Source organism: Penaeus monodon, chromosome 15, assembly GCF_015228065.2.
Source record: "Penaeus monodon isolate SGIC_2016 chromosome 15, NSTDA_Pmon_1, whole genome shotgun sequence".
NCBI lineage: Eukaryota > Metazoa > Arthropoda > Malacostraca > Decapoda > Penaeidae > Penaeus > Penaeus monodon.
This window is the reverse complement of record NC_051400.1, coordinates 35,434,563-35,434,872: the sequence shown is the minus strand read 5'-3', so window position 1 is coordinate 35,434,872 and position 310 is coordinate 35,434,563. Positions and strand designations below refer to the sequence as shown.

At 58.1% G+C, this 310-nt stretch overlaps 1 protein-coding gene across 1 annotated transcript in view; it reads left to right on the top strand.

Moving 5' to 3' along the window:
- Nucleotides 1–310, top strand: part of LOC119581988 (organic cation transporter protein-like) — a gene marked incomplete in the record, with an annotated part of 7,549 nt that overhangs the window by 5,263 nt on the left and 1,976 nt on the right. Inside the window, 1 exon segment of the mRNA XM_037930175.1 lies at nt 76–239. Coding sequence (XP_037786103.1) covers nt 76–239 — 164 coding nt within the window.

Genomic DNA, 310 nt, shown 5'->3' with positions numbered 1-310 from the left:
GTATATGCATCCATCACATATGCCCTGACACGTATATACCCAACCTCCCTCTCCATCCTTCCCTCGCGCCCCAAGGTCTTGGCGGCGTCCCGAACGAAGGAGAGCGAGCTGAGCTGCGCGAAGGCCCTGTTCCTGTTGACGGCTCCGTCGCTGCGCCGCACGACCGCCGTCACGCTCTTCTGCTGGGTCGCCGCCTCGCTCGTCTACTACGGCGTCTCCCTCAACGCCGCCAACCTCAGGTGTGTCCTCCGCTTACATTAGCAGACAAAGTCATATTGATTTCCACATAGAAACTCGTATCCTGTTACAT